The 27,771-nt window shown below is 46.2% G+C and overlaps 1 protein-coding gene and 1 long non-coding RNA gene across 11 annotated transcripts in view; one reads left to right on the top strand and one right to left on the bottom strand.

Moving 5' to 3' along the window:
- LOC115252687 (RNA-binding Raly-like protein) overlaps positions 1 to 21,995 on the top strand; it is a 199,980-nt gene extending 177,985 nt beyond the window's left edge. For 4 of the 10 annotated variants that reach the window (XM_029848582.1, XM_029848574.1, XM_029848579.1 and 1 more), the window contains 2 exons: positions 14,133 to 14,406; positions 15,295 to 16,722. In XM_029848582.1, coding sequence (XP_029704442.1) covers positions 14,151 to 14,406; positions 15,295 to 15,419 — 381 coding nt within the window. In that variant the 5' untranslated portion in view covers positions 14,133 to 14,150 and the 3' untranslated portion in view covers positions 15,420 to 16,722. Of the gene's footprint in view, positions 1 to 4,391; positions 5,567 to 10,709; positions 11,998 to 12,216; positions 12,298 to 14,132; positions 14,407 to 15,294; positions 16,723 to 19,407; positions 19,430 to 20,917; positions 21,086 to 21,933 lie in introns of those variants that run through there. The other 6 variants (XM_029848575.1, XM_029848576.1, XM_029848578.1 and 3 more) reach the window with 6 other exon arrangements.
- On the bottom strand, positions 2,874 to 3,645 carry LOC115252709 (uncharacterized). The gene is made up of 3 exons (XR_003891030.1): positions 3,515 to 3,645; positions 2,986 to 3,390; positions 2,874 to 2,917 (listed from the first exon to the last, which is right to left on the bottom strand). It is a non-coding gene; the product is annotated as an uncharacterized lncRNA (long non-coding RNA).
- Positions 21,996 to 27,771: the final 5,776 nt, after the last annotated feature.

Here is a 27,771-nt window from a genome sequence, read left to right as displayed (position 1 = left end):
TCGTGAATTCAGGTCTGACCCAACTAAGAACTAACATAGGTTTAGTACTGAGGCAGATAACATGCAGACCTGCACCGTATAACCTCATCCTGCATTTTTCAGATTGCTTTACTGCAGCTTATCAGAGATCAGCTGTGGCTCTCTGGCCTCGGCGCTGAGGTCCAATCCCTCCCATCTCAGAGAACTGGACCTGAGTGGGAACCAGCTGAAGGATTCAGGAGTGAAGCTGCTGTCTGATCTCGTAGAGAATCCACACTATGGGCTGGAGACATTGAGACAGTAGCTGGTTGAAGCCAGTCAACTCCCGCTCATCTGCTGCATCACTCACTGACCACTGGTGAAGAGCATCTGTGGAAACATCTGCCGTCTACTCCCTCCATAGATGAAAAATTCAGTTTTTAAAAAGCGCTGGTGGACTTTCAGGAGATCAGTCGATGGTCGACAAAGCAGAAGCAGCTTCGCCTTGAAGTTAAATTAGTTCCTGGTATCACACAATGCATCTTTATAAAGTTCTAAATGGCTCCTCGGCCACTCTTAGAAGCATGGAAACATTGTCTTAATTGTCTCTTCAAATGTCTGTATTATACGTTACTATTTTACATCATGCCTTCAGAATCTTTAGGGTTTAGTATTTACTGTCTCTGTGACATGGAGCATTGGAATATTTCAGCTGCAGCCAGCAAAAACCCATCAGAATGACGGCTATCGGTGGGAACCGCAGGTCATTTGACTTTAGTCAGTCTGTTCAATGTTATAGGATTTATTGCAATCTAATAAAAACTATGAATAAATGTGGGAAATAGGAAATAAAAAGAAGCAAAATGACCAAATAAATCTCCCATGAATACTGTAAATTTAAAGATGTCAAGAATGGAATATCAGCTTAAATTTAATCAAACATAAAGTGAAAAGGCCTCCTTTAAGTTTACTGCAAAAATAAACACAAAATCAAGAGCGACACGCGCCAAAAACGTCTCATTCTCTCTTCTGTCTCCACTCATTCTCTTATATTCTCTTATGATAATGGGGACGGGGTCGTGTGATAACAAAACAACCTAATTGGGGACTATATTTTTGTTGCAAGAACTTTGGCTCTTCAGAAGTTTCTATGTTGGCTTCCACAGATTGTGCATCCACTAGAAACTCTGTGTTTTGAGGAACTACCAGGAGTGGCTGGAGTGGAGGCCAATGACGCTATAGCTACATATAGCTACATATAGATCACCATTATCCTCAACCCAAAAGACCACCAGTTGGCGCAGCAATACTAAAGATAGGAGGTTGTGGTCGTTGCGCAGACGCGGAGTGATATCACGCACAAACGTGCCCTATGTTCTATATACCGTATGTTCGCGACCAAAGGGCGCACCGTATTAAAAGGTGCAGCCTCAGTTACGGGTGCTATTTCTGTATTTAACACATACATCAGGCGCTCCGGATTATAGGGCGCGGGCATGGTAAAATATACCGCTACCATAGCTTAAAACATGCATGCTAGCGCGTATTTAGCAATTTAGCGAAAGCCGGCAAGTTGAACAACCGACAACAATGTTTTTTTCGTATTTTGTTATTAAACCCCGGAGGGCTGAAGCAGGACCGCTGTTAAAAATGTATCAGTCCGCGCTTCCAGTTCTGGTGCAACGTCCAGTTCTAAATGTATGAATCCGCGTATTGACGTTTCAACGTCCCATCAGTAAAGGGAGAGATTTGGATATAGTCCCCCTGAGGTGGTGTGTTTAGAGCAGTTCTTAACAACTTTCTCTTTGCCTGATAAGAGGTCCAAACATTATTTCACTTCCCTATAAAATACTCTAAAATTTGCCATTCAAGATCAGATCCCACCAGGTATAATTCATCCTCTAAATTTTCACAATTTCTTATTCTGTCAGGCTGTTTTTAAACCTTTGGCAACATCAAATAAAGTACCCAACTGGTATTATGTCAGGCTGGTTTACATCCCATTAAAGAAGCCAGCAGAAATAAAGCACAACAGTTACACAGACTACGCACAATAATATAGAGGATATAAAAAACAGTGTTGAGATGGGTTTGTGTCACTTTAGTAAAATCAAAGCATTTTTCTTTATGTGCCAGCAATGAACACAATCTAAGAAGTCTTTGACACTAAACATATGGAGCTCCTATAGAACAAACTAAAGATTTGTTGTTATTAAGATAAAGAAATGCAACATTTCCCCCAGAGAAACGATGGCGATGGAAAAAGCCCTGGCTGTGTGTGTGCATCACAGCAGGCGTGGGTTCTCCTCTCTGGAGTCATGCGGGGCTCCTTTGAAGGGCAGATGAGGAGGTTGGTTACAGATTCCCCTCAGAAAGATGATTACGGTGCCAAAGGTCATCACCGGGGTAACCAGGAAGAGGCAGAGCCGGTCTACTGTACGAGCGATGCCGCTCCAGTTATCCTTCTCCTGTCAGGACCAGACATTTACGCCACTTTTGATCTTTTTAAATCAGACTTTGGGTTGAGGATCTGTTTGAATCCTCTGAGCTCATTGTAGTCGTTCTTGTTGCGCATGTGTTTAATGATGTAGTGGCTCCATCCACAGCCGGCTTGATCTCTGCGTACAGCTGATGGCTCCTCCCTCTTCTTGTGGTTTCACAGCTCCACACAGACACCAAAGCTCAGAACTCAAATGAAGCTACTGATGCTTCTATAGCTCATGTGTTTAAATGTTTCTGGAAACGTCCTGGCAGCGTGTGTGACTCGGGTCACCAGTCCGTGTCTCCCAGACTGTTTCTCAAACATCAGCTCACTGCGGGACTTCACACTGTCGTACTCCTCAGCCGAGGCAATGTAGCCCACTGAGCTGGATCGCCGTGGTAACGCTCCATCCCAGTACGGCTCTGCCTCAGCAGGGCGGGACATGCGCAAGATGTGGGGTAATCGCTGGAGGAAGAGCTGGCAGAAAAAGAAACAGGATTTGGAACACTGATACTGATGTGTGTGTGTGTTATAGTGGTATAGACCCAAATCTCCAGTTTTTAGATGGTGGCTCAACCAGATGTTGTCCTGATGTGACCCAGAGGAACTTTTGGGCTTCTTCTCCTGGTGGAACAGCCGATGTTCTTGTACGAAGCTCCCCAAACCAAGACGTATCCGAAGCGGGTTCGTCTGGTCCGGGTTCCCGGCGGTCCGTTATCGAGACCCGATGAGGCCGAACAGGTCGCAGCATTTGTGCTTTCGCCTTTATTTGAGCAGCTTGTCCCGGTTTTCAGAGGGCGCGGAGCTTTGCTCTGTTTGGAATTTAACGTGTCCCGCACCCCCCCGAGGGATCACGATAATGGGCTTTTAGCGAAATGAGATCCCAAAGTTGAGCTGCGTGCCCGTCTCAACACCGTCTGGTGGTCGGGTTCCGTTATTGGAGCCCTGATCTGAGGGGAGAGGGTTTAATCAAATAAGAGTGAATAAATAACAACGGGGACTGAGGAATTAGCTTCTAACATTAGCATTTTAAGGCAAATATTAAAGCAGCCATTCATATAATTCAGGTCAAACCTGTTAGCGGAGCGGCTCATGGCTTCCAGAAACGGCATTAAGTCCGCAGACGAATTTCCAAAACTCAGCTAACGACATTAAAAGTAAAACTGGAAGAAACTGAGATTCAATTCGCTGTGATCACATTTCTGGCAGGGGAGCCACCCGGAGAACAGCGGGATATTTCAAATGCGGAGTTCATTTCTAATCCCGAAACCTCAAACATTCCGACCCACCTGAGCGCAGAACCGGTCCCAGCATCTCCATCACGTCCGATGACGCCGCGGCGCCAAAGACGGCGCTAACACGCCGGGGGCCCGCTGCAGCGCGGGACATGAATCTCGGAGCGTTCTCGTATCCAGATGGATGGATTTGAGGGTTGGAATGAAATGAAAGAAAATGAGGGGGGAGGGTGTTTTGGAGAAGGGAGATGGGATGCGATTCTGGACAGATGTTCCAGATGAGCCGGAGATGGGAACAAATGTGAGATTATTCCACAGATGGATGAAAACGCAACTTTTTATTCCTTTGTTTTTAATCCAGATCAGCTTTTTTTTGGCGCCCTCCTTTTTATTTTCCCTCAGTAGCCGGAACTGTAGCATACAGCACGCCGATTAGCATGCAGCGCGGCGCAGCCTCATTAGCTTGTCAAACCAAATTACAGGTGCGATACGCCGGGTCAATCATTCATCGCGCCGCTCTCCTCTTTGTTTCGCCGCCGCCATATTAGAGATTCGTCCAATCGATTTAATTGCGGGTGATTGTCGGAGTCGATCCGGCGGCTCCTTACAATCACCGCTGACGATCGACGGCCGTTGCCTTCCATTCTCCTGCTGTCACGCTAAAGGAATATCGACGCTAGCTACACCAACACCAACACTTTTTTTTTGTAATTTTCCACCAGAGACCTGTAAAAAGTTTCTAATTTAGTTTGTCGGGTTTGTTCTAGCTTCCGGCGCGGTTGCGTTTTATTACCCGCCGTCTGCGGTGTAACAGCGATCGGCGAGGCGATGGTCGCCGTGGCGACCACGGAGAAATGACTTGGCGCCTCATTAAAAGTGAAATTATGATGTAGAATTTGAATATTGTAGCGCTGCGGTTATCCGAACGCTAATCCTCAACCTTTTGAGCTCGAACTAAAAAATCTGCTGCGATGTCAGAAGAAATCAGTGAAGCTAATCTAATTAGCCTTCCTCCTGTTTTAGCGCCAGGAAGAAGGGATCGTGCTTGGCTCGCTCGAATCGTTAGCTCGTTACCAGCTAGCGTGTTTCCTGCATTTTCTCTTCCTGGGTCAGTGATCGTGATCAACGGAGCCAGATCAGATTTTAAAAATTAGCGGTGACGCTACGTGTTTCCAGAAGCTGTGATTGGAAAACCGCATCTTTAAAGAGGCGCAGCGGGGCGGCGGCGGCGCAGGCGGCGGTGTGGGAGGTTCCGGATACTCGCTTTCTCACTCCGCGAGCTTCCAGCATCAGCTGTTCGACGCCGCGCGCTCATTGCTGGAAGTGGGATCCGGATGAGTCACATGACAGAACTGGAGGCTGACATCTGGAGAAAAGGCACCGCGTCCCGGCTCGCACCGCCATACTGTCTTTTGAGCCACATTCCCATTTTTCTCGCCACATTTTTGTTCCTTTTTTGTTGTTGTGGTTGCTTTGGTTTGCATTTTGCAGTGTTGCTTGTTTGCCTTCGAGTTTTGTGATTTTGGGTCGACCTCACCGATCCAGACCTTTGCTTTGACTTTCTTTCCTCTTTTCTTTATCTGAAGGAATCATTTTTAACCTGGTACTTTTCTTGCAGCTCGCAGGTTTGTCGTTTCTATTTTTATTTTTTTATTTTTTTTTGTGTGTTTCACCTTTTTCGGTTTGCTTGTACTTTTGCTGGCAGTGTCGAGTCTCTTTTTTTCCTTTTTACGGATGTTATTTCTCCTCTAGATGATGCTGGGTGGACGAGGGCAGTTTTGATTCTTGGGGGTTTTTTTGTTTTCTGTGTCACCGAGGATGAACAGACATTTCCCCACTCGCAGGTATCTGGAACGAGTTCATGATTGACACCTTCATGTCTCTAATAAAGGTGATAAACGTGCACCTGTGGCTGTTATTTCGCAGGACTGGCACAAACGCTTCATCAAGCCTTCTTTATCAATGTTATCTGAAGGTTATCTGATCGGATCGATCTCTGCGTGACGCGACATGGCCGGTTCCAGACGCGGCTTGTGTGTTTTTATATTTCGGATGGTTGGTATTTTCCCGTCCTCCTCCTCCTCCTCCTCCTCCTCCTCCTCCTCCTCCTCCTGCTCCTCCTCCTCCTCCTCCTCCTCCAAAGCCATCTGGTCAGGGCAGGAAGAGGCCTGGACTCTTCCAAAACTTTCCAAAACTTCTTCAAGGCATCGAGCTTTGCTCCTGTTGACGTGCAGATGAGCCATCTGTTGCTAATGCTAATGCACACCTTCCCACCCTGGGACGTGCCTCACGCTCCTGCTAGCGTTGCTGCTGACCAGTATGACGGCTTCCGATAGGTCCTGCGGCGCCGCGTCCCCCCTCCGGTCGGATCTGTCCCATATCTGAGGCAGACCTGCTCAGGAGGCCCGCAGAGGAATACGATCACTCGTGAATGGATACAGCCCTGATAGCATGAATAAAACATCATGCAGATGCAGCGGCATCACTCAGTGTTGGCTGGAACTTGTGAGGCAGGCGTGTGTGGCGCTACACGTGTGCTTGAACGTTAGCGTGTGTGTGTTGGGGCATGTGTAATGGGACCGTTGCTGCCATTAAGTTTAAAGTGTCATCGTTTTTGAACCACACAGCGTGCCAGCGAAGCTAAATTTAACGTTTTATTGGCGTTAGCGTGATTTATTTGACCCAGTAACGCGGCTATAAACGTCCCCGACCGGTGTTTGGGCCCAGATGTTATTCCTGGTGTTGTTTGAAGAGCAGTTTAGGGTTCCACAGTAAAGGTTCTTTAATGACTGAACATTAAATGAAGCTGTAGCTCCTCCTCCATCAAGCTGCAGGGGTGGGGGAGGGGCGGCACTCTGGTTTGGGAGGCAATTAAGACGTTCTTCCAGCAGATAAAGAAAGAGGGAGTTAATTACAGAATGAATGATGATGAGATTGCTACCATGCTTTCCATAATAGCGGGATCACAAATAAATAAGCCGATGTAAATCGCGCTATCCATGCGCCATATTTACTCCAAATCCCATTTAGCTGTCCTTAATGAGACACGACACTTTGGCTTCCTGATAAATAATGCTGTGTTTACAACAAAGAGCACTTCCTGGAATTGAAGTGGATCAATTCCACAATGGATGCGGATTGAATGATGGATTTATTACGTTTGTTAATCTAAATAAGGAGGCGCGAGCGTACGGGCAGCAAGAGAGGCCGCTTGAACTCGGAAGAGACGCAGAACGCCGCCCCACGCGTGCACGTGGGGGTGCACGTGGGGTATTACTCGTGCTCGCTGTCCCCTCTCACAGATAAACAGGGAACCTTTGGCACAGCGGGCGCGACAGGAAGGAGCAGCGAGTGCTTCCCTGTGCTTCACGCGGATCCCGTTCGGGTTCACCTTGACCTCCGCAGGGTGCGTCCTGGGCGTTGATTTGGCGAGTGCATATTCACCGCGGCTGCCTCCCTTTTCACAAACCATCCACTCTGATCCGTTTTTCGGAAGCCTGCACGGCCGCAGACCTGCTAAATAGAAATATGGCAGGGCGAGGAGAAGAAAGAAGCTGCTGCACTTCATAAGGCAGGATGACAGGCCCTTCGCCCCGGCCGGCCCTGGAGGGATCCCTTAAGCTTCAACGGGGAAACTCTTTAAGAATCTGCAGCTAGCATCAGCGGCAGAGGGAAGTGAGCTGTGCTGGCTCTGGTTAGCGCCCGCTAACACCCTCTACAACTGTGATGTCGCTGCAGAAACGTAGAGGAACGACCTTTTCTTCTGCGCCCCTCTTCATTCTGAATTATTCACGCACGGGGTAAATTCTTAAAGCGTGCGGCTGTTGGCAAATATTGAGACTTTTTAAATCCAACACCAGTCTGCTGCTGCGGAGCACCGTGCAATTAAAGAGGAATAGAACGAGGGGGCGTGATGAACCGTCTACTTACAGGCAGAGAGGGCGGTAGCCATTTTTAATGGCACCACATGCAGCCGGACGATTAAATACCGCTGGAGACGGTGTCGCCTGCCTCCGTCTGAGACCCTGTTGTTCGTGTGCATCTCTGCTTGTTCTGCATGACGCGCTGGCCCCGCTTTGAAATTCATAGCGTGCGTGGGCGAGAATATAAGACGCTTGCTGCGCTCTGTAGTTGCGCTGCTGCGGCTCTCGCGGGACCTGCAGGTTATTGAGATGCAGCCCATCAAACACGGCCCCGTTAGGTCTCCTCTGATTTTTGGGAGCTGTGCCCTTCGCTGTGAGAGGCCCTTCACGGCATGAGGCTACTCTTATACGTGCATTTTAAATAGCGAAGGATCAATGGAATCAAAGACCCAGCCGGCCGCGTTAGTATATTTGACTCCACATCTTTTGTCCACGCTACGTCCCTCTGATCTATAGAACCAAACGGGTTGTAAAGCGCATTGATTATTCTTGAATGGTGGACTGTGGCGAGCGCAAACACCCGGAGAGTTTCCACGAGTCTCTGCCAGCTCAGGTCTCTGGATTTAATATTTATCAGCTCTGTTTGCCTGTGCGTGACACATATAGCTGAAGACGGCATCTGTAATAAAAGTTGCATTAACCTCTCAGAGCGCGAGGGGGGATACAAGCGCGGCTCAGTGTCTGAGTGCAGGTTTCTGCCATGTCATTAATGTTCAATGAGCCAGAGACATTAAATCCTTGAGCTTTGCACTCTATCAATACTGTATATATTTATATATCAGATTTAACCCTTCTGTTGACCTCGGGTCAAAATGACCCGCCACTGCATTAAAAAACCCCAAAAAATCCCCTAAACGATATTTTTTTAACTTGAAATTCTATGACTTTTCCTCAATTGGCCCCAACAGTAGAAAAAGTGAAATGTTGCTTTTATTCACATTTCCATGTAAGCTGTACAAAAAAAAAGTACAAATGTGGTCTTCGGGTCAAAATGACCCGTGAGGCAAATAGAGTAGAAATCAAGGTCACAGAGTTATTTACACACCACAGAATGTCACAGTGTTTTAGATGTGTCTCAGCTCAATCAGTAGCAGACGTAAACAACAAAAGAGAGGTGGTGTTCCCGCAGACTGCAGAGAGAAGATAAAGGTGCTGCAGATGACAGGACCCCGGGTTCTCTCTCTGCTACGACCATGAGTGCACGTTACAATGCTGAAGAGGCTCTAGAGCTGATTTTTACAGATGTCCAACAAGACAGCTCTGATTCAGAAGAGGAAGTGGAGGATTTATCAGAAGAAGAAGATGGGGAGGAATACAATCCAGAGCATGATGAATCGTCTTCCGAAGAAGAAGAAAACCCTGAAGCTGAAAGAGAGACTTTCCTTTCAAAAACAGGCAAAATAACATGGTCCTCAACAGAATATGACCAACACGGCAGGCATGCAGAAGAAAACGTCATAAAGATGACCCCAGGACCCACAAGGTATGCTGTCTCTCATGCCCGGGACATTGTCTCTACAGACAATGTCAGATGTTCAGAAGCCAGTCATCATCCTGGACTACAACCGCAACAAAGGAGGTGTGGACAACCTAGATAAGGTGATTGGAACATACAGCTGCAGAAGGATGACTGCCCGCTGGCCCCTGGTCATCTTCCACAACATCATTGATGTTTCCTCCTACAATGCCTTCGTGATTTGGAGAGAGACCAACCCAAACTGGATGTCTCGTAAGTATAACAAGAGGAGGTTGTTCCTGGAGCAGCTGGGAAAGGCACTTGTAACTCCACTCATTGAAAGAAGGAAGCATGTCCCCCGCACAGAAGCCTCAGCAGCAGTTGTAAAAGCTATTCAGAGTGCAGGAGCTCCTGATCAACCTGAGGATCCAGCTACCACAGCCACTTCCCCAGCTGGGCCAAGTAAGAGGAAGAGATGTCAGTTTTGCCCTCAAAAGAAAGACTGTAAAACATATACTGTGTGCTGCAAGTGTAAGAAATATATCTGCAGAAGCTGTGCACTTCCATACTGCCCTACATGTGCTAAATAATTGAATGGGTTATGTTATTTTTCATATTTCATATTTCATATTTTTCATATTTTTGTACATTGTCTTAAATTGTTCACTGAAAAAAAGAAGACAGAAACTGAGTCATTGGGATGATTAAAAATGCATTCAAAACTCCTTTTTGCACATTTTTTCCTTTTCTTAAGCTATAGAAATACAAGTGAAGAGGGAAAACTCAGGTATTAACACATTTTGTGGTGAATGACAAGTTGTTTCTTCAAGCAAGATGAAATTTGGTGTTTAAAATTTAATTAAGCTGCTTATATTGAGGGTTTAGTGAAGACGGGTCATTTTGACCCCGAAGACAACGGGTGTATACAGAACATGAGGACAACCGAAGGGTTAATCTGCCATCCCCCACTGAGCTGCCTCGGTGTCCACCAGTCCGGGGTCCAGGATCTTCTCGTCACTACTCGTATCTCCACGTAAACGCTGCCGGGTCCCACAGCTGTCTGTCCAACCGGCCCCACGTTTGCATTCAGTCGGCGTCGAAAGTACTTGAAATTCATTTAAAGTTATAAAAAAATCAAATCAAATCTCCTCTGAAAATGACTCGGGTGAAGGTGGGAGAGCTGCAGGCGTCCCTGGAGGGAATTATTTAATTTGAAGGCAGGAATTATCCCATTTTGGTGGCGAGGGGTCGTGACTTGCCCAGGATTCAGACGTTTCTACGTGTTTGTACTTAGTTACACGTTGGCACGTTGGGTATATGAGGCAGTTCATGCTTTCTTTCGTCTCTATCTCATGTTTTTGTTGTGTTGTAGTTGTTGTCTGTGTCTTTTATTGGCTTGAACTTCCTGTCTGTGGTCTGCGGCTGCCCCGCCCTAATGTGGTGCACCTGTGTGCAGCTAGCTGCACCCTCCTGGTCAAGTTTGAGTCCCCTCGGATGTTTCATTGGAGATTTTCCCCTCAGTCGGTCTGATTGTGTTGACGGTCTGCCCACGTCTGCTCCTCCTGCCGGGCGGCGAGCTTGCTGAGTGCCATCGACATAACACGTCTGCTCGCTGAACTCCCGACTCAGTGAATCCAAATCTGCCGGACACCTGCGGAGTGAAGAGGGGTGAAACTCATATTTGCCAGAATTGCATCTTCTGTCTTCAAAAGGTCGCATTAATCCAGAAGGAAACGGCGTGTTTTTCTGCTCTCGCGGCTAAAGCAACAGCAAGTCGGCACTTCCGAAGCTCCTCATCCAGTGACAGAACAGAAACACACCCAATTCCACGTGATCTGTCCATATTTGAGTCGAGGGGGAGGAGTCGGAACCTTCAGGCTGAGCAGAAATTCGGAACCTTGCCTCCTTGTCTGCCTGCTGCCCGCAGTGACCGCTCCATCGCCCCGGTGGCGTCGGGAATTACCGGACGTTCCGTCGGGGGCTTTTGTGTTTGACGCAGGGAAAGGACGAGACTTGGACTCGGTTAGTTTTCTGTTTTCATCTCTTCCTTTCTCTGCGCCCCACACCTCAGCGGCCGTGACCAGGATGTTTGTGCCTGCTAGACACGGCGGTGCTATCAGTGCAATCCCGGGGAGCACTTTGAGGATTAGGCGCTGAAGCATGAAGAAGCTTTTGAAGTGGCTTTGAAGTTTGCGGTGCAAGTTTAATATTTCCCCCCCGTCGCTGCGTTCTGCTACCTTTGAACATTTAGCCCGGCAACGCCAGCGGGAGGGAGTTGCGTGATGATACAAAGGAGATTTGTATCATGGGAGGGGGGCCTCCAAACATCAGCGTCCCTCCGACAGCTCTACACACACGTGGATTTGTCGGAATGACCAACAAAACAGGAACGATATTTGTGTGTTTTCATAAAGGCTGCGGCGCCTGTGAGGAGCTCAGACTCCGCCAGGACGTCACAACAATTTCAAAGACGTGAAGCGCACAGCAGCTGCCCTCGCTGACCGACAAGGCTTAGCGCTAAGTTAGCCTGGGTCCTTCTGGGATGTTTGTTCCATCATGAGGAAAACCCAACAACAAACTTCTGATCCGCGCGCTCTTGGCAGGCCGAAGGATGATGAATAATAACGGAGGGGACGCTGGAACGGCCTCCTCGCCCAAGCCCGGCGGCCACGTGGAGCGGCGCCGTGTCCACATTTTTCCGGCCGGGCCAGCTGCGTCTCTCAGCAGAACGAGGGCAGAGCTGCGCCGCCCCGACCCTGGCGGCCCACCAGCGGCAATATGTTCACAACCCGGAGGAGGGTGATAGGAAAGCAAGGGATGGTGGACCGCCCCCCCCCACGCGACACCTCCAGAGGAGAGGAGACGCCAAGAACACTCATTTACATACGGAAAAAGTGGGATCCGGACTCGGGAGAGTCGCAGAGACGAGCGATGGCATGAAGGGTAAAACTGACTGGTGACCGGGTAGTTTAGCAAGGTCAGCGGGAAACGAAGGAATAAATTTACGGCGCGCTCCAAAGACAATAACCGAGAAGACAACATGAAATATAAGGGGAAGCTGGGGGGGCGGGGGTCCTCCATGAGCCGTACCCGCTCCTGATTTATCTGACGGGAGAGGCAATCTAGCACGCCTGGGCCGATCTGTCATGTTCGCCGTGATCTGTCCACCAGCATCAATACTGGACGGGTGTCGGATGGTGGACTTAAAGTACTGTTAGCTGGTTGTTGTGCAGCTCATTTGAGGTGCGTGTGTGTGTGTCCGTCCCAGTCTGCTCCTGATAAATGTCAAGGCCACTTGAAAGATGGCGAGCAGCCGTTTAGTCCCACACACACACCCACGCGCACCAACAACACACAACACACAACACACACACACACACACGAGCCGGTAAACAACGCCGGCAGTGAGTCACCGCGCCCGCGTGGATCTAAAAGAGAGCGAACAGAATTATTCCACAGGTGATGTCACGTTGGAGATGGGGGGGGGGGGGGGGGCAACTGAAATAATGCCTGTTTATCCAGGAACGAGCGGCTGATCGGCTCGCGTCATTGTAACGGATCCCCGAGGCAGGATCTCTCCACGATCCCGGCTTCTCTAAACACGGAATTCCGCCGTCAATCAGGTCCCAAATCCCTGTTCCCGACGCTGTAACGCACTAAAAAACCCGTTAAAGCTCTAAAACTGGAGTGAGTAAACGCGTGATAACATCGCTGTTACCTTGGCGACTAATCTGAACACACACACACACACAGAAACCTGCTCTTTTAGAAGACCAATTCCAGAGGCGTAACGATAAAAAGGAGGCAGCGTTGGGCGCGCTGATGTGTGAATTAGTGCGTCGTTCCACATTCTGTCGTCAGTGAAACGGCGGGAGCAACATTCCCGACCACCGTCCCGCTCGCCGCCGCTGCATTGTTGCCTCCTCTCTCCTCTCAATAATGCAACGACGTGCCCGAGGTGAGCGGCGGACTGACCGATGACCTCGAATAAAGCAAGATTCGAGAAATGCCTTCAGCAGACGGCGCCTTTGTGCTTCACGGGCAGAAATGTCTCGGCCCCATGCAAATATACCGGGAAAAATAACAAGCTAGCCTGCGGCTAATCCAATATTTACCACAGCAATTGTTAGCTGCATCGATTTGAGCTCATTTACAGGGTCCGGGACTTTTGCACAGGCTCCGCTGTGGTTAACAATTCTTCTTGTTTGTTTTTTAATCCCTCCAGTGGAATTTCAGGACCTGGAATTATTGACTCCCGTTCTACCGCCGTTATTATTTTGCTGCTCTAATACCTAAAATATCCAGTAGCTTTTTTTCCAGGGCGCTTTAGAAATAAATTCAGTTGATCGTTCTGTGAAAAATGTATTTCAAGTGGCAACGTTGCCACGGCAACCAATTAGCCATGCTGTCGATATTTCAGGTTAGCTGCTCATAGTTTTATTCCCACTAAGTTTTGGCCCATGCTGGCTGACATGCTACATTGTTCCTGTGCACACGTCCTTTAGCACACATGCTACCTTCACTGACCTGTATGGTTTACTAATTTCCTGTTTGCTTGGTCTCTTTGGGTACTTACGGATCCAAAAAGTAAAACGGAAATAAGCTAAAACGTGACAATGCTCACAAGCTAGCACCACCTTATGGTTTGTTTATGCTGTCAAACCGTTACATACTGGGATAAACACGAAGGCAACTTCACTTTAGCAGAAAAGCAGTACATTTTAACATCTTTCAGCACTCATTTGTGGATACTGATCCACAACAAACGGAGAGTAGAGCTGAATTGTCTGGCTAACTAGCAGTTTAAAGCCCGCTAACGATCAAAGTAACATTTTGGCAGCATTTTGGTTACAAAGAAGCACAATACAGCAACAGCTGGAGTAGGAAAACAGTCATTTTTGGGTGTCTCTAGACAAAAGGGCTAGCCGTTAAGCTAACAGTCCATTGTGGGATGATTTAGCCGCAGTGTTTCACTAACCGTTTGTGTTTTTCTATGTGATTATTTATCAAACCGCTGTAGACGTTGGTCCGCTCCATGTCCCCTAAAGTCCTGTCCTCCGCCTCTGTCTGTGTCCCAGGAGGGCAACCTGAGGAGGATGACTGGTAAAACTCAGACCAGCAACGTGACCAACAAGAACGACCCGCGCTCCCTCAACTCCAGAGTCTTTATCGGCAACCTCAACACAGCCATCGTCAAGAAGTCGGACATAGAGGTCATCTTCGCCAAGTATGGCAAGATAGTGGGCTGCTCTGTGCACAAGGGCTACGCCTTCGTACAGTACCTGAACGAGAGGAACGCCCGGGCGGCCGTGGCCGGGGAGAACGCCCGGATCATCGCGGGACAGCCTCTCGGTGAGTCTTTCCAGTCTTCCTGAAACATTCCCCACGCTTCCAGGTGCAGCCTTCAGAAGCTGAAACCCAAAAAGAAAACTTTCGTTTTGTTTTAAGCCGGCGCTGGCGGAGGAACGGATCGTCTCTCCCGGGAACGGGAGGGGCCTCGGGCTCTTTTCGTTAAAAACTTCCCTCGGCTCCTTAAGAGCGGAAAGGTCTGCTTGTTGTCGGGCTGTTTTGAAGACGATCCCGGCTGCTCGGTGCAAAAACCTCTCCACCATAGAGCTAATACTGCCTGCACACTCTGACAATGAGAGCGCCACTGCCACCTACTGTAGTGGACGTGCAATTACACTTTATTCTAGTACGGCAAAACAAACATGTTCCCCAGGGTCACACGCGCCCCCCCCCCCCCCCTCCCCCCGGCATCGCACGCCGACTCCAGCGACCATAGTTAAGAGCATTCCGGGGGCCAGAGCGGCCGACGTAGAAGCCAATCTAAAGCTCCTGGCGAGAAGTAAACGTAAATTTGGTAAAGTTATTATTCACGTCGGAGCCAACGACACCTGGCTTCTTCAGTCGGAGGTCACCAAAATTACCATATTTTCCGGACTATAAGCCGCACCTGTATATAAGCCGCATCCGCTCAATTTAAAAAAAAAAAAAAAAAAAAAAATAGATATACAAGCCGCACCGGGTTATGAGCCGCAGATATTTATGTTGAAAAATTAGATATTTACTTCATGTACAGAACGATTTTGAACTGTAAATGTACATGTAAGTACCTGAACAGATTCTTTCCTAACAGTGCCTTTTAACACGGCAGCAACTTTGTTGATTAAAACGGAACAGAACCAAGAGAAAATAACCAGTATTTCTCTTCATTTCTCCTGTGTTTGAAATCACAAGTCACTTTCATCATCTTGGCTGGAACCCATGAAGTCGTCTTCTTCAGTGTCGGAGTTGAACAACCCCAGAAGCGCTTCGTCACATCTGTCTCCATCAGTCTCGCTCTCCGTATCATCCTCCGGTGAAGTTGGCTCTGAAGGTGCGCCGCTCTCTTCGCGTAGCAGTCCAGCCTTTCGGAACCCGTTGGTGATCGTGGATTCTTTCACAGCACTCTACGCTGTTAGGATCCACTGACAGACATCAGAAAAGGATGCTTTTCGCATGCGGCCGGTTTTTGGGAATGATTTCTCACCACTTGTCATCCAAGTCTCCCACTCAACCCGGAGTGCAGCTTTAAATGCCCGATTCACACAGATGTCAAGTGGCTGCAAATACTTTGTTGTACCTCCAGGAATCACAGCTGGAATAGAGTTTGTTTTGGTGATCGCTGCTTCCACAGAATCTGTGATGTGGGCCCTCATGCTATCCAAAACAAGCAGTGCTTTTTTCCGGTGAAAAACTCCTCCTGCGCGCTTGCTGTAGCACTCCGTTAACCATTCCTTCATCAGGCCTTCCATCATCCCCCCTTTGGTGTTAACTTTGACCACTATGCCACTAAAAATCCCCAGTGGTGGAAGTTGTTGTCCGGATGCCGTGCATGCCCGAACGCAGGTGAAGTGCGTTCTCTGGTGGCCTGTTGTTTTCAACAACACGGATGATGCGCCTGTCTTGTTAACAGTCCTGGTCAGAGGCAGAGCAAACGTCAAAGGTGCTTCGTCCATATTTATTATCTCGTCTGGTCCGATGGAGTGTTCTTGGATCTTTGTTTCAACGAATTTGTGGAAGTTTTTAATTTTTTCCTGATAGTCAGGGGGGAGTTCCTGACAGAGAGTGGTCCGTGTCCTGATGGACAGGATTTTACGTTTCATAAATCTGAAACACCATGACGGCCCCGCTTTGAAATCTTCAGTATTCATTTCGCGGGCGATTGTTTTGGCTTTAAGTCGGATCTGTAGAGTGGAAACACCTCGGCCACCTGCTCGCTGTGTGTTCACCCAGTCCTCCAGGACATTTTCAAGTTCAGCCCACCTGCTTTTATGTCCCGAAAGCTTTTTTCGACTTTCGGCATTGCATTAGCTCCTCCCGCTGCCGCCTCCAACGTCTCACCATACATTCATTAACGCTAAGCTTGCGTGCAGCAGCGCGGTTTCCTTCCTGGCTAGCTAGATCAATGGCCTTCAACTTAAAACCTGCATCATACGAACTTCTTCGTGTGGGTTCCATGATGAAGGGGCGAGGATTTGAAAACAATTAACAGTTGGTAATTTGTCGTCCGTGTTCTATCTGCTAAAGAAAAAGTAGCGTTTTCTTCTTTGCATTGATTTTTCTTAGTTTTGATTCTAGTTCCGATTAGAGCGCCCCTAGCGGTGGAAGAAAAATCCATAAATAAGCCGCACCATAGAATAAGCCACAGTGTTTAAAGTTTAGGAAAAAAGTAGCGGCTTATAGTCCGGAAAATACGGTAACTTGGAGTCGGTGTGCAGCTACGCTAAAACGATGTGGGACTCCGTAGCATTCTCTGGTCCCCTCCCCAACCTGGCCAGCGATGAGATGTTTAGCCGCATGTCGTCGCTCCGTCGCTGGCTGTCACGGTGGTGCCCCGAAAACCAGGTGGCCTTTGTAGACAGTTGGAGCACTTTTTGGGGAAAACCTGGTCTGATTAGGAGAGACGGTGTCCATCCCACTATCATAGAGGGCCATAAAACAGCTATTCTGCAAGCTCCGAAACCAGACTACAAAGCAAATGATGTCCTTTTTAGGACTAATTATTGTTGCAACTGGGGGCCAAATTATGCTGAAATTACAGCACCGTTGCAAAGATTGATGTATGATAGCTTAAAAATGACTTCTCCACTAAATTGGACTGAAAATTCAGAAACGGCCTTCTGTGACATGAAGCAAGCCTTGGTGTGGAGCACAGCTTTAGCTTTGCCAGATTACAGCAAACCTTTGGTTCAGATGGTTGATGGCACAGGACATTTGATGACCTCAGTCTGAGCTCAACAGTGGAGCTAAAATGAAGCCAATAGCATATTTCTCCTCTAAACTTGACTCTGTAGCACAGGGGTCACCAACCTTTCTGAGACGGAGAGCTACTTCCTGGGTACTGAATCATGTGAAGGGCCACCAGTCTGATACACACTTCTGAAATAGCCAATTTGCTCAATTTACCTTTAACTAAATGTCATTATTAATAGTTAATGATATTCATCTCTGCAAAGACACTGATCATGTTAATGATTCCTTACAATCAATATCAACAATGATTTAACAAGATCGGGAACAGATAAATATCAATATGCAACACTTTATTTCTAGATTTTGTCTTAGTGCAAGTGTTTTTCAAATTGAAATAAATGTTCAAACCATTTTAAAATGATCACTTCTCCAACAGTCCTCGGAAATCACAATGTCCCATTTTTACCAGCCACTGACATTTTTTAACAAATCATGAATTACTTTGCACCACGTTTGTACAAATCATAAATCATGTAAAATACAAAAATAAATTTCAGATTTTAAAATAAATCTGATTACGTTTTGAACTTCACACTTCAGTCTGCAGAATTTTCACATGAACATTTTAACCTAAACAATTGTTCCATTTTACAAACACATTTAACAAATTCTGAAGGAGACACCAAATCTGGTGTCCGTTTCTTTGTCCGTTGGGGGGAAGCCTGGCGTTGCTGCGGTTACCAGTGTGTTGTCCTCTGGTGGGGAACTTGACAGTGCAGCTCTGAGTGAGTCTGGCAGATGTGCATCAGTGAGGCCTGTTCTGTGTTGGTTCTTGATGAAGTTCCTGTCAGAAAAGGCTGATTCACAAAGAGAGGTCGAACCAAAAAGGCTTGCAACCTTCATAGCTGCTGTACATACACCACTGTACTTTTCTGTGTCAACAAGGCACCAAAAGTTTGGTGCAGCCTGAGAGGCTTTGAGCTGCAGCTCATTTCACAATGTTCCAATTTCAATTTGCATCTGTGCAGCATCCAGGCTGAAGGTTGCACTGAACTGCTGAGCAATGCATGATATGTCCACGTTCATGAAAGGGTTAGAAATGAATGACACACATGGCTCAAGCTGATCCAGGTCCCAAAACCTGTTCTCAAACTCTTGCCCAAGTCTTTTTATGAGCTGAGAGCACTTTTCTGTGCTTTAGTCCAAAGCCTCACATGCAGAAGCGTTGTCTCTCAGCACCATCTGCACAGAGGGGAAGTGCAGCACCTTTTGTCTGTAAATGCACAGAGAAAATGTTCATCTTGGCTTTAGATGCATTTACAGCACTGATCCTATCAGCAACAGTCTCACCTTTGCCTTGCAGCTCCCAGTTCAAACTGTTCCGTTTCCCAGTAATGTCCGTTAAAAATGCAAGGTCAAGTGTCCAGCCAGTGTCCTCCAGCAGCGCGGCGTCTTCCCCTCTGGACTGCATGAACTCTTTTATTTCACTCAAAAGGGACAAAAAAGGAAGCAAAATCCGTCCCCTGCTGAGCCATCGGATTTCTGTGTGTAGCAGCAGGTCACCATATTCAGTTGGCAGCTCCACTGGGGACACTGGGGAACAATTTGAAAATATCCTGTTGAAATTATTCTAAATTATTCTGATTAAAAATCAAATTGGCACGCTGATTCCAAAATTACAGTCATTCCCCCCCAGCCCGTCAAGTTTTGAAAGCTTCTCCTCCAGATCAGCAAATTTCCCCTAATGAGCTGGAGTCAGACTGGCCAGCTGATGACAACTGGATCAGCTCCGTTGGTGCCGTCACCATTAAGAGGTGTGTGCAGCCCCCAAAAGGTCACTACTGTCAATATCCTATAGGGACACTTTGAACCAGAGGGGATCCTATAGATCAAAAAGTTGACCCAGTTTGATTCCGCACCCAAAAACGAACATCTGTCAGACGAACTCCAGTTGTTTCCCAGTATTTCAGTTCAAACGTGGACCAAATTGTTCTGAAGAGAGGCGCTTGTGCTGGATATGACGCGATCCAACCATGAACACGTGACGTGTAGAGGAAGAAGAAGCGAAAGTGAAAGTTCTCAACTTCGGGCTCCATCTTGAGTGACCGAGCCCTGATGGAAAACCTCTAACATTCAGGTAGCATTTGGTTCTTTCACTGCTGTCGTCTCGAATCAATGTTCCGCGAGATGCGGCTTAATAAGCTGCGTGTTCGCGATGAGCGTGCGCGTGCGCGTGTTTCGGACGCACATTGCGGCTGGTCGACGGGACTGTTGTGACGGATGATCAAACTTTGTAGCGTGTTTCCTCTAACTGCGTTTTCCGCTAACCCTGAGCCAACATTTTAGAGGGTGAGGAAGCACATTTTAATACTCACAATAAGTCGACAATATTATTTGCAGTTAGTGGAAAAATCCACGGAAAGAGGGACACAAACGCGGAAGTTTTAGCCTCCTCTCTTTGTCCCTCCACCAGGGGGACAATCAATCCTTTATTTAAAAAAGGAGAGTATGTAAAGAGGGAGAGATCAAGGCATTCCATTTGATTGTTTTAACAACTGGGTCTTTGTGGAATATGAATTTGTTATTATGGATTCATGAAATGTGTTCTGTTTTGAATGAAGCAGTCAAGAAAACGAAACAAAACCTAAACCCATGGTGTTTTGATATTTTTGGTCCTGAACATGTGGTCAGATCAGATCAGTCTGAGCAGAATTGGGTGGTTTTTTGCCCTTTGCTGTGTGTCATCTATTCTATTCAGCATGTTGGGTTGCTTGACTTCTGTTGGGTTGTGTCAACTTGATCATCACTTCTGAGATATTGACACACCTTTTTTCCTGAGGCTGGCTCCAATGCTGCCAACACACCTGGCCATGGATATGGTGGGACTTCTGTGATGAGTGGGGTCAGAGGTGGTGGACAAGCTCTGCTCCAAAACAAGCTTGCTAGATATGTTTGGGATCTCCTCCGCCACAACCACCAGCTGCAACTAGTAGCTGTGCACGCCATGCAGAGTTTTGACCTCTAGGTCAGGCTACAAATGTTTTTTTCCAGCACCATCATGTGTTGGTGAGAAACATGATGCGCCTGATCAAAAAAGCTGCTTGTAATCTGACAGACGAGCCATGATGAGATGTCAAGGTGCGTTGTTGAAAATGAAGATCCTCTTCTTGGAATCCTGTCTGAGATGACAGAAGATGATGCTGCATTTGACCCACTTTGATGATGTGATGACGTATTTCTGTTTAGTTTTGAATGCATTCTCATCTTATTTGTTGAACTTAATGTTGAGAACTGACATCTTGAAAGAATTTAGGTTTTCTCGTAAACCATAACCAGATAAAAAATGATTTCATTTGTATTTGTGTGCGTCCGTCTAATGCCACCGCACCTTTTGAAACACCCAGGAGAAACATTTTTTCCACAACTATTTTATATTTAACATAGTGTAAACTTTTAAGATGTCCCAAAACTTTTTTCCAATATATATGTGGCCTGTATGATGTACAGGGTGACATCATATAATAGATTTTGGATGTGAATGAGCCGACAATACGTCATTGGACAGACCTCTGCTTGTCTTCATGCTGAGAATCATGTTCTTTAATCTTCTTTTCTGTGTCAGCAGACTGTTCCTGCTTAACCGTTTAGACTCACATTTAAAAATGAGCGAATGTGTGATGGAAGAGGAAGAGAGAGCAGAGTCCACAGTGCCCAGCTGTGTGTCCATGAAGAGCGACTGGTCCAAAGAGGAACCTTTAAACTTTGGTATTGGACCTCAAGGCTCACCTTTAAAGTAAGGTTTCTGAACCACATAACTCTGCCTTAGAACATTTCACAACCATACAAAACATCATTTTGTAGGTATTAGCCTCCACTATCGTGAAAAATGAAATTCATCAGCCAGGTCCTTAAAATGAAACGGTGCACCAACATGTCAGGTGTTCGCTCCCATTAACTCCCATGTTAATTTTAGTGTGGTAAATCTTTTAAAACTGAAAATTGCTTCTGTTTTTAACTGGTCATTTCTCCTACATGGGTTAACATCATCTCACTAAAATTCCTAGGCATATATTTTAAAGTTTCCCAACAATATCCATCATTGGAGAGTGCTCCAGCTCTCCATTTAGATACGGATGGGTAAGACATGGCAGGTCTGTGCAGCTTGTTCTGCCACACTGTTCCACCACATGTCATGAAAATTCATTAAAAAGTCTATTTTTAAGGCTCCTGGTTCTAATGAACCCATAGACAACAATATCAGTCATTTCTAAATGGTTGAAATAAGCTTTTGAATACGTGTGACCTCTGTGCTATTTAATGATCAGTTTCAGAGACCAGACGACTGTATTTGGAGCATAAATGGAGAACTTTTGTTCTATTCTATGAGTTTATATTCCTGATTTGGCACTTTTATTTTTAACATAAATTCACAATGAAGAAAACCCACTAAACACTTAGATCAAATACACTTTTCTCCAACTAAACGAGCTTGTTAGAACGTAAATAACTTTATATTTTTTGCTCAGTGTTCATTCAATCTTCAACTGTCAGAGCAAACTGAAAGTAGAAGTGAACGCAGCCTTTCTTAGGCGTTGCTAACGCCCAGTAGACATGTATAACCACTATTCCCATTTTTGACAGGTGTCAGAAACGGTCTGCTTCCATTGGAGATTCCTCCTGTCCCGAGGGTGAAAAGAAACGGAGAACTGAACTGCAGACCGCCGACCTGAACAACAGCGTCTCACGTAAGCTCCTACATTGTATTTATAAGATACTTTTGGGTCGGAATAAAGGAACAACTTGTGTATTTACAATGTTGCAAGAGAAGATCCAGAGAGCTCTTGTTTGGTTCCACTGGAACCCCTGGACCCTCTTCAGACCTTCCTAAATGCTTAGACAGTATTTAGCAACATTTAGTCATTTAGTTCTGGAAAGTGTTAAAGAGTTGAAGGCAGGTGACCTTTACAGGACAATGGGTCTGCTGAGTATGATGTGTTTGGAGAAGGTTTGATGTGTTTTTCTAAATATCATCCAGCTTTTACCAGCTGTTTAGTCCAAGCAAACTCTTGGAAGACATGGAAATGGTTGTTATAGACTAAATTAGATTGAAACCCAATGAAATAAAAGAATAGGTGTACATAAGAAGACATAACATTTAAACTGACAGTGAGATGGGTCATTACCCGACTGTTGCTTCTATCATTCAAATATGACAGAATATTTTCCAGTTGAGGACATCTGTGTTACTGCTGTAGATGACAATTGTAAAATGATTTAAAAGATTGTTTGTTTCAGAGGGTGGTGATCTGCAGGAGGTGATAGAAGGTCATAAGATGAGTCTGAAGAGAAGATGTGAACATGTGACTGAAGGAACTCATGAAGCAGGAAGTGGAACCCTGCTGAACAAGATCTACACTGAGCTCTACATCACTGAGGGACAAAGTAAGGAGGTGGACACACAACATGAGGTGAGACAGCTTGAGAGAACCTCCAAGAAGAACATCCAGGACACTCCAATCAAGTGCCAGGACCTCTTCAAAGTCTTATCTGAGCAACAGAGACACATCAGAGTGGTTCTGACCAACGGTGTCGCCGGCGTTGGAAAAACCTTCTCAGTGCAGAAGTTCAGTCTGGACTGGGCAGAAGGTTTGGAGAACCAAGACATCAGTCTGGTGCTTCCGCTCTCATGCAGGGAGCTGAACTTGATCAGAGATGAGCAGCACAGTCTTCTTCTCACTGCTTCATGTTTTCCATCCAACATTACAGAAGATCAGAGCAGAAGATCTGACTGTCTGGAAACTTCTGTTCATCTTTGATGGCCTGGATGAAAGCAGATTTTCACTGGGTTTCAACAAGCATCAGCTCATCTCTGATGTCACACAAGTATCGTCAGTTGACGTGCTCCTGGTGAACCTCATCCAGGGGAACCTGCTTCCCTCAGCTCTCATCTGGATCACCTCCAGACCTGCAGCAGCCTATCAGATTCCTCCCTCGTGTGTTGACAGGATCACAGAAGTACGAGGCTTCACTGACTCCCAGAAGGAGGAGTACTTCAGGAGGAGGTTCAGTGATGAAGATCTGTCCAAGAGAATCATCTCACACATCAAGGCCTCCAGGAGCCTCCACATCATGTGTCTGATCCCAGTTTTCTGCTGGATCACTGCTATAGTTCTGGAGGACATGATGACCAGAGACCAGAGAGGAGAGCTGCCCCAAACCCTGACTGACCTCTACTCACACTTCCTGAGGGTTCAGATAAAGAGGAAGAAGCAGAAGTATGGAGGAAAGCAGAGACCAGAGGAACTGACTGAGGCTGACAAAGAACTCCTTCTGAAGTTGGGTCGGCTGGCGTTTGAACATCTGGAGAAAGGAAACATCATGTTCTACTCAGAAGACCTGGAGCGATGTGGACTGGACGTCTCCGAGGTGTCGGTGTACTCAGGAGTTTGTACAGAGATCTTCAAGAGAGAGAGTGTGATCTTCCAGAAATCAGTCTACTGCTTTGTTCATCTGAGCGTTCAGGAGTTTCTGGCTGCCGTCTACATGTTCCACCATTACACCAGGAAAGACATAGCGGTTATAAGTCAGTTCCTAAAATATCCTGAACCAAAGGACTTTTCCCAGTTTGCTGTGTTGTGTCAGAACGATCCAGCCCCATTTCTTGATGACTTCCTCAGGAGAGCACGAATGGAATTTTTTGATGACTTCCTCAGGAAAGCACTAATGAAATCTCTCAAAAGTAAAAATGGCCACCTGGACTTGTTTGTTCGCTTCCTTCATGGTCTCTCTCTGGAGTCCAATCAGAGGATCTTGGGTGGACTGTTGGATCAGACGGACAGCCACCCAGAAACCATCCAGAAGGTCCTCAACAACCTGAAGAAGGAGAACAGTGGTGGAATCTCCCCAGACAGAAGCATCAACATCTTCCACTGTCTGATGGAGATGAAGGATCAGTCAGTCCATCAGGAGATCCAAGAGTTCCTGAAGTCAGGGGAGAAATCAGAGAGGGAACTGTCAGAGATCCACTGTTCAGCTCTGGCCTACCTGCTGCAGATGTCAGAGGAGGTTCTGGATGAGCTGAACCTGGAGCAGTACTACACCTCAGAGGAGGGACGACGTCGCCTGATTCCAGCTGTGAGGAACTGCAGGAAGGCCGTGTAAGTAAAGATTTCTGGGGCCGGACATCGGCGTTTAAATCAAGCGAGTGGATCATGTCAGGTAGCAATACCCCCTCCAGTGGTCATTCCTTCAATTCTTTATCTCCATCTCCATTGCAGCGTCCATAAATTAAAACAACAACAATTCATCCAGAAATGTTCAACACTGGCTGGATATAAGTTCAAAGGTCAATCCAGACAAACCAACATAAGGCAGGAATAATAGGAGCCACAAGTTAACTGACTATCATGAAATTACTGTCATGTCATTAAATCACTTTTGTTTGTTTGTATACATCGTATTCAAACGACAGAAAAACACATTTTAACTAATGACACGTGACTATTTTGCTTCATTAGTTCAACGTAAAAAACAGCCGGGCCTCGTTGGTTTAAATGGGTGTTTTAGGTGTTTGTGGCGGTTCCGTTTGGAGCCTTTATGTGACCCACAAAGTTGTTGGAGCCTTTCCACACCGCGTTAGGCTGGCCAACTTCATCACTAGCAACAAAAGGTGCAGTGAAATGATTTGAAGGGAAACAGGCAGATAGAACAGAAGCTGAGGGCAATCGATGCCAACCAGAGACTCTGATGTCATCGATCGGATCGCTGAATTAAGACTTGACGCACCATCGTACAAATTGGGATGAAATGCAAAATATCCAAAGAGCCGATAGACAGATAAAAAGATGCACGTTTCTTTTATAACCATTTGCTATAATCATTTTAATATTGAGTAATTATGAGCTGTTCTAAAATAAGACAAATGTTGAGAATAATTCAGTTGCATTTCAGATCTGATGGTCGTTCAAACTGTTGCTCTACGTGTTGAATTTAGCTTTTCCAGGAAATGAGCTACATTTGTGTTGAGGTAGATTCTCAGATAAGTTGTTTAGAAATCCCAAAGTTTGACTCACTATTTTTTGTTTCATACACAACAGACTGTCTGATAGTTTTTCTTTCAACGAGTCATTGGAAGTTGTGGCTCTCAGCAATGACGTCAAACCCTTCTCATCTACGGGAGCTGAGCTAAGCGAGAACCAAAGCCTGACAAGATGATGCAGTAAAGTTTACTGTCTTCTGCAATGAGCATCCAAACTGCAGACTGGAGACGCTCAGGTCAGGAGGCCTCTGTTGGTCTTTTCTAAATTCTTTACATTTTCTGCTTTTCTCTCATTTTCAGATTTAGAAATGTGTTTTTATTGGCCCCATTTATTCCTTTTCCAGGCTGAGACACTGCTGGTATCAGAGATCAGCTGTGACTCTCTGGCCTCGGTGCTGAGGTCCAATCCCTCCCCATCTCAGAGAACTGGACCTGAGTGACAACCAGCTGAAGGATTCAGGAGTGAAGCTGCTCTGTGGTTTCTCCAGGATCCTCTCTGTGAGCTGGAGACTCTCAGGGTCAGCTTCCTTTTATCTTCGACATAACAACTAAACAATGAAAGGCTTCAAGATAAACTCCATTGAACTTTTGGAGAAGAGAACTGTAGTATGAATTTAAATGAGGCCATTGAAAGTCAATTTTATAGATACTTTTTAACTATGTTGTTGCTGTAATATCCCAGTTTATCAGTGGGGGGCCAGAGCACTAACCCTAACCCTAACCCTAGCCCACAAGCTATCAGGAGTGGGTCGCTTTGTCCCACCTCCTGACAAGAGTTGAGTGCTATTGAGAAATGTGGTCTCACAACTTGGAAGGTATTTTTGACCTACACACACTTTACATACGGTGTAGATCTTGTCCAACTGCCCTGAAAGAAACCCAAAATAGGAACATACGGCAGATAAGCCGGTGCACATTGGACCAGAGGTTTGTTGCTTGTAAGCTGGTTTTGCTCTGGTACATGCTCTGATTTTTATTTGTCTTCTCTCAAAATTAAGTGTTATTTTAGCCTAAGGGACTGCCAGTTTATCAGAGATCAGCTGTGGCTCTCTGGCCTCGTCGCCTGAGGTCCAATCCCTCCCATCTCAGAGAACTGGACCTGAGTCAGAACCCAAGCTGCAGGATTCAGGAGTGAAGCTGCTCTGTGGTTTTCTCCACTTTCCAACAATGCCGACTGGAAACTCTGCGGTAAACACCATTCTCAAAAATGTCCATTATTCCATCCCGAGGGTCCTGCACACTTTTCTGAGTGTGTGTGTTGTGCCCAGTTCCTTCAGGAGGGGGGGCCAACGGGACCACTATTCATGATAAATTGATTTAAGGACAATGGAAAAGCCGACAGATGGTAACCAAAATTAGACAAAACTAGGTGAGGGTGCCTGGTAGACACCAGCCAATGAGGAGGGAGATGGTGAGGGAGACAGGAAGTCATCTAAGACAGGTTGTGCCTTTAAAGATGAGCCACAGGTGAGATGGATCTCCATGATGAGATGGGAGGGAAAGAGGTGGGAGAACCTGGGAAGAGTGAGGGCCAGAACAATATATATTCTCCTCTGGAACAGTGCAAACCTGAGAGGTTGGAATTGTGGTCATTACATATTACTATAATTTTTTAACCTGTAACTAAATTAAATATTTACAGATCATGCCTTTGATTAACCTTTCAGATGAATACTGGTTTCACTTATAACCTTATAAAAGTTTCCCTTCTTTATTTAGATTAAGGTACTGCAGCTTATCAGAGATCAGCTGTGGCTCTCTGGCCTCGGCGCTGAGGTCCAATCCCTCCCATCTCAGAGAACTGGACCTGGGTCAGAACCAGCTGAAGGATTCAGAGCTGAAGCTGCTGTCTGATCTCGTAGAGAATCCACACTATGGGCTGGAGACATTGAGTCGGTAGCTGGTTGAAGCCAGTCAACTTCCGCTCATCTGCTGCATCACTCACTGACCACTGGTGAAGAGCATCTGTGGAAACATCTGCCGTCTACTCCCTCCATAGATGAAAAATTCAGCTTTTGAAAAGCGCTGGTGGACTTTCAGGAGATCGATGGTCGACAAAGCAGAAGCAGCTTCGCCTTGAAGTTAAATTAGTTCCTGGTATCACACAATGCATCTTTATAAAGTTCTAAATGGCTCCTCGGCCACTCTTAGAAGCATGGAAACATTCTCTTAATTGTCTCTTCAAATGTCTGTATTATACGTTACTATTTCACATCATGCCTTCAGAATCTTTAGGGTTTAGTATTTACTGTCTCTGTGACATGGAGCATTGGAATATTTCAGCTGCAGCCAGCAAAAACCCATCAGAATGACGGCTATCGGTGGGAACCACAGGTCATTTGTCTTTAGTCAGTCTGTTCAATGTTATAGGATTTATTGCAATCTAATAAAAACTATGAATAAATGTGGAAAATAGGAAATAAAAAGAAGCAAAATGACCA

The sequence above is a fragment of the Takifugu rubripes genome, chromosome 15, assembly GCF_901000725.2.
Source record: "Takifugu rubripes chromosome 15, fTakRub1.2, whole genome shotgun sequence".
Lineage (NCBI taxonomy): Eukaryota > Metazoa > Chordata > Actinopteri > Tetraodontiformes > Tetraodontidae > Takifugu > Takifugu rubripes.
This window is presented reverse-complemented; position numbering and strand designations above follow the sequence as displayed.